At 42.6% G+C, this 6,587-nt stretch overlaps 1 protein-coding gene across 1 annotated transcript in view; it reads right to left on the bottom strand.

Annotated features, from left to right (window-relative positions):
* Nucleotides 1–254: 254 nt before the first annotated feature.
* LOC116981020 (heparan sulfate glucosamine 3-O-sulfotransferase 1-like) overlaps nt 255–6,587 on the bottom strand; it is a 194,452-nt gene continuing 188,119 nt past the window's right edge. Inside the window, exon 2 of the mRNA XM_033033630.1 lies at nt 255–2,085. Within this exon, the coding sequence (XP_032889521.1) occupies nt 1,009–1,953 (945 nt within the window). The 5' untranslated portion in view covers nt 1,954–2,085 and the 3' untranslated portion in view covers nt 255–1,008. The remainder of the gene's footprint in view (nt 2,086–6,587) is intronic.

Genomic DNA, 6,587 nt, shown 5'->3' with positions numbered 1-6,587 from the left:
TTTTAATGATCAATGACATCATCATATTCTTAATTGAAAACGTTTAATAAATTTGTTTACACAATGGGGTTCAGGTTGAAATGTAGATGAGTATACATATATAGCAGATCATTGGTATTTATTAAGTCTTTCCTTTTGTCCCCATGTATCCTAAAAATGAATTTATATATGGTGTTGCAACAACTTAGTTCCTTTTTATAGTTTGAATGCTAGAAGTACGCTGTAGACAATTATATAACGAAACATGGATTATGTAAAAAAATATTATTTATTTTAATATAAATAGCACAAAGACGGCAGAGAAAAAGGTTTACATTGGAGCTCTTGTTAATTTAAAGCAACTATGAGTAATAAGTTCACAAATCATAATTTTATCTAACCATTTACAATATATTACAGTATATGTATTGAATATAGTAACACAAGTCCATTGCCACTTTCATTTCTGAATTATTACGTATGAATATTTTAAACAGAAATAATATCATGCATCTTCAAACATGCAAAATACCTTTATTGGAGAAGGTTGGTGGTGGTCATTTACACACTCAATTGGAAATGGAAATGCAATTCCAGGTCAACTGGTTGGGGAAGCAACACTCAGCAGAACATAAATGGTAACAAGCCAATTAAGCAAAGAATAATTGACAAGGGTTGTCAATATTTCTCATCTATATTCATACCGTTGGAACATATCAGCAGTGTCAATTCCGTTGAAATATACTGTATATTAATGTTTCTTGTTTCCATCAAGGAATGTTTTGTCACTGGGCACGTTTCTCTTCTTTAAAATTGGGAGTTCTAAGTTTGTTCTCACCAATGACGCAATCTGTTGATGTTATTGTCCAGCCTTCGTGTGGCGATTGGTTGACCCTGCCCACCAACTATGGCAGCAGACCACAAACTGCTCTAATTTGTCCATGAATTAAAAAGGATGCCGTTACAAAATCGCAAAATGGTTTCAATTGCTTTAACCCTCGCTGAGGCGACTTGCATCTTCCACGTGCTTTAATGCCAGTTAAAGGATTGTTTGACCATCCTGAAAAATCTCTCGTTGTGTTCTCTAAAGTAAGCGTGCAGCTCCTTCAGCACAGTCCCGTTCACAACCGGGTGGGGTCGACCCTTGGATTCATGTAAACATCTTTCTTTGCCATCACTTCGAAGACAATAGAACCCCTTGGTTTGATTAAAGTAGAAATTTGACGTCATTATCTTAGCAGGAATGTTGAGAAATATTTCCACTTTCTGTAACTCTTCCACTGGGTTCTTAATAAGAGCCCCGCCATCAACTATGTGTATTTGGTGCAGTGGAAAATAATGTAGCCAGTTGCCCATGTGAATGTCATACAGACTTCTCTGGATGGCCTTGTATTTAGTATTGAGTGCTCCATTTTTAATGACCATTTCCTCTATGGCTTGGACAGGCTTGTGGTTTTCCAGCCGATTGTAGTATACTTGGGTATAGTCCGAGATCACTCTCTCAGTCGGGTCTCTCAGAATCAACAACAATCTGGTAGAACTGTTCATATCATGGATTCTTTTTGGAGCCTTAACCGATGTGAAATAGCCTGGGGTTTTCTCTATTGTGGTTTGGTGCGGGTAAGAGAAAGGCATCAGCGTTCTGTACCATTCTAAACCTTTCACATAGTTCTCATCCCAATCAAAAAAGTGGACCTCAGTGGCAGCAACTACAATATCAGGGTGAATGTCCAACATCTCCAACAGAGCCCTGGTTCCACCCTTGCGAACACCAATAATGATGGTTTGTGGAATTATTTGGCTCGTAATGGAAGTCTGCGGCAGTGGTGACTTATGTTCGGATTCATTGCCTTCTAATTCACCGTGGTATTTTAATGACTGAAGCAGAGTTCCTTCCCTCCACTGAGAAGTTCCTGAGTGCACCGTATAGGCTTGGGCTACCAGAAGGAGAGCCCCCACCAGTAAACAGGCCATGGGGAGAAAATGTGCCCAGTTAGCAGTAAGATCTGAAGTCTATTGTTGTTAAATGCCAGTCAACACTTTCAGATGAAATGCTGTGGGCAGCAACACGCAAGGATGAATTTGGAAAGTTTCCTTCAGCTCCATCTGTCAAAGACATAACCAACAGAATGAGTGACATTCAAACAAAGTATAAAACTATGTAAACAAAACACTATTTTTTTTCAGAATCCTTTTGCACACATTAATTATGCGTCATGTTTTTTCCGTTCCACGTTGGATAGCTTGTACATTTTAACAGTTGCAGTCAGCTGCAGGGTGATTGTTAGAATACCGACTGTGCTGAAAACATTGAATCACAGTAGGAATATGATCCATGTTGGTCTGACCATGCAGCTTGCACTTGAAACTCATTGAAGCTCCTGACTGAAGTGATTGCTGCAATGAGCTGGTGCCAAGTTTGCATCTCGTTGAACTGACAGTCATTCAGGGGCTGTTATTAGTGATTGTCTAACACCAGCTGTACCCAAGTAGTGTTGATCATAATGTGTGGGAAGGAACTGCAGACGCTGGTTTAAACCAAAGATAGACACAAAAAGCTGGAGTAACTCAGTGGGTCAGACAGCATCTCTGGAGGAAACAAATAGATGATGTTTTGGGTCTCGACCCTTTATCAATTTCGGATCTGAAGAAGGGTCTCGACCCGAAATGTCACCTATTCCTTTTCTCCAGAGATGCTGCCTGACCCGCTGAGTTACTCCAGCTTTTTGTGTCTATCTTTAGTTGATTGAATTTTGCCTAATTTTGCGATGCTTATTGACTTTAACCGCTGCAGAAATCATTACATCAATAATTTGATGCAACCCAAATGGACAGGTCAGGTCGGGGGGAGTTCCCCCCACCACGGGTACCATCTAATCCCGTGCAACCTGCTCCATGGTCGGATAGTCGGCGACTAAACCGTCTCCCCCATCTGGTTTGCCAGGTGAGGAGGGGGCTGTTGACCCCCAGCAGGACCAAAAACAAGACCTGTCAAAGGGCGGATGAGCTTCTAGCGAGCCAACGGCCATCCACACTTCAGTAGAAGTTGCGATCACTGTCGTACACAGCATTGTAAGGAATGATGATAAAGCACACACACCAAAATCCTATACTTCCAGCGGCGGAAGTCCGCAGGAACTGGAGGACAGAGATGTGTGGTGCGTCCGTCACTGTTCCCGTCGGAAATCAGCACCACTGCGTCGCTAATGTTTTCAACGATGATGCATGAATGAATGAATGAATATGGACATGTGTGGCAACTCAGTTTCCTGATGCCTCCATTGAGGTTTCGATCAAAGAGCTGGAGCAAAGAAAAAAAGGTTCTCTCAGTCACGAGGCTCAGGTTTCCTTGAAGTGAACTGACCATAAAACTGTGGTGGTAGGACATGGCCGAAGAGTTCAAGACCAGGAGCAAGATGAGATGGACATGGATGCAATTCTGCAAAAAAAATTAATGATATTGCAAAAATAGCCACGGTCAATAAACATGTTGCAAATCTCATTTCTCCAACTATAACTCTGCACTGATGCACTCATCATTCAGTTGGCAAAAATCTTAATGATTAATATTATGTAACTTTTGAGTATCCCACCACCTCCTCATTGCCTTACCATTTATCCAATGGTTATACGCATATCCCAGCTTACACATTTCTACAACATGATATGTGTATTATACATGCAGGAAAAGGTTTCTCCATTATCCTGGTTAGCATTACAGGTGCCAAAAAACCTAAGTAGTCTGGAGGAGGGTATATTGAATATGAATGGTTCCCAAAGAGTCTGTGTCTGGCAGGGATATATAGATGATTGAAGATGGGGGCATGCTCATATTTAAGGTTCCTTCTCACATTGCACTCCTCACCACCATTCCACAATCTTTTCTGATTTAGAAGATGAAGATGGTTTGAATGTGCACTTCGAGATTTCTGCCATGTCTTTCTAGATGCAGAGTGCATGGCAAGTATTGGCAAGGAAGACCGAGGTAAGTTGCAGAGCTCATTACACCCTGTAGACATGCGAATCATTAATGGATTGCAGTGCATGTTCAGGATGATGGAAGAGATGACAATCAAATGGGTTGATTTTCCTGAATGTAGAGAAAATTATTTTACAATCACAATCCTAACTTGGGAACCTGGGCAAACATACTCACCAACCCATCTATGTTTATGTCCACAGCATTTATATATATCGTCAACAGCTGAGGTCCCAGTACAGTTCCCTGAGGAACTCCACTGGTCACAGACCTCTAGCCAAAATATCTATCTTCCACCTCAACCCACAGTCTTCTATGAATAAGCCAATTCTGAATTCATACAGCCATGGAATAGTGAATCCTGTACATTTTAATATTCTGGATCAGCCTACCATGAGGGACCTTATCAAAAGCCTTACTAAAAACCATGTCCGCCATATATCCGCCACTCCATTAATCTCCTTTGTCACCTCCTCAAAAAGCAATCAAATTGGCAAGACATGACCTGCCATGTCCAAAGCCATAGTGGCTACCCTTAATTAACCCATTCTCTTCCAAACGTGAGTGAATCCTACCTCGAAGAATTCTCTCCGATAGTTTCCCTATTGCTGATGTGAGGCTCAGCAGCCTATAGTTTAGGTGGCCAGATACAGCTAACCAATTCTGCCCCATCTAATCCTCTTGCCCTGGGTAAGCCCCAGTCAATATTGGGGATGTTAAAGTCACCCATTGCAAGAACCTTGTAGTTCTTGCATTCTTCTGTAATCTGGCTACATGTCAGATCCTATTTCTAACGCTGGCTATTGGGTGGCTTGTTTTACTCCCATTAGATTAATTGCTCCTTTCTTATTTTTTTAGATTATCTTATAGTGCCTCAGTAAACGTACCCTCCACTATGTCCTCTCTGAGTCCCAGCATAACATTCTCCCTGATTAGTAAAACAACTCCTCCACCTCTTTTACCTCCATCTCTATCTCGTCTGAAACTTCGAAACCCAGGCACGTTGAGCTGTCTGCCATGTCCGTCTCTCAATCAGGTTTCGGTAATGACCACAACAACCAATTGGTGGCCAACACATTCCAAGCACTGGTCCAGGCTCTTAGTTCATCAGCTTTAGCCACAATATTCCTTGCATTGCAGTAAACACACTCCAGCCCTTTATTATCCCCATATTCATGAACCTACCGCCTGCCTGTCCTTCCTTTGAGACTTGTTGTAGCCTCCACTTTCTCATCAGCTCTTCCATTTGCTGACCTGCAGCTTTGATTTCCACCCCCCTGCCATTCCAGTATAAACCCTCGTGAGCAACACCAGCAAACCTCCCTGCAACTTTATCTGATTGGAGCTACAATTGTCTTGCATTTGGTGATACACATCTAACTTGCACCAATCCATCAGTCCAAGGTGGACTATTATGCAGGCACACACCATCACTGAATCTACAAGCTCGCAGACGACACCACTGTAGTTTGCCAGATATCTAATAATGACAAGACGGAGAGCGGAAAGGAGACTGAGAACCTTGTAATTTGGTGCCAAGACGATAACCTCTCCCTCAATGTCAGCAAGACAAAGGAGATTGTGATTGACTTCAAGAAGTGAAGCGATACACACAACCCGGTATTAATTGATGATGCTGAAGTAGAGGTAATCGAAAGCTTCAAGATCCTGGGATTAAAATCACAAGCAATTTGTGCTGGACCAGCCACATCCAGACGATGGCCAAGAAAGAACACCAATGCTTCTACTTCTTTAGAGGGCTTAGGATGTTTAGCATGTCCACAACAACCCTAACCAACTTCTACAGATGCGCCACAGAAAGCATTTCATCAGGATGCATCACAGCATGGTTTTGGAACAGCTCCATCCAAGACAGCAAGGAATTACAGAGAGTAGTAGCTGTAGCTCAGAACCATCTCACAAACCAACCTCCCTTCCACCGCCTTCACACTGCCTCGGCAAAGCCACCAGACTAATAAAGGACCCATCCCACCTCGGTGTCTTCTCTACTCTACCATCAGGCAAGAGGTACAGAAGTCTGAAAACGCACACCTCCAGATTCAGGGACAGTTTCTACCCAACTGTTATCAGGCATCTGATTAGTCCTCTCTTCAGCTGGAGCGTGGGCCTGATTCCCATCTACCTCATTGGAGATCTTTGTACTATCTTTAACCAGACAGTTGGCTAGAGGGCCACTGAGAATCATCGTACACATGAATGCGAGTTTACTGTTTGAGACTGCACATGTGGCTTGATCCTCAAGATATAGTTGTTATGGCCACAGCTGTTAGTTGTGCATTTAACGTTGGCAGATTTCAATAAAGTATGTTTTATGAGCAATTCCATCTTTACCAGGTAGCGCCGCACGATGGCAGCCTCGCCTACTCTGTCTCGCCGTTTTCTTCTTTTGTTGTTTTTAGTCAGCTGTTAAATGTATGTTTTACTTTGAAGTCACGTGAGTGACAACGTGAAGAAGCCCGCCAGCCCACATGCGCGTCAATACGTTCTAACGCATGGCGCATGACTGGCTGGGAGGAGCGTCGCTCCGCCAGCGGTAAGTTTTTAAACTTATTCTCAGGTCGTATTTTTTGGTTGGGGAATTCTCTTTTACAGAGTTTTGCTGCGGATA

Source organism: Amblyraja radiata, chromosome 15 (genome assembly GCF_010909765.2).
Source record: "Amblyraja radiata isolate CabotCenter1 chromosome 15, sAmbRad1.1.pri, whole genome shotgun sequence".
In the NCBI taxonomy this organism is placed as follows: domain Eukaryota; kingdom Metazoa; phylum Chordata; class Chondrichthyes; order Rajiformes; family Rajidae; genus Amblyraja; species Amblyraja radiata.
The sequence above is the reverse complement of the archived record's forward strand: the minus strand, read 5'-3'. Positions and strand labels throughout refer to the sequence as shown.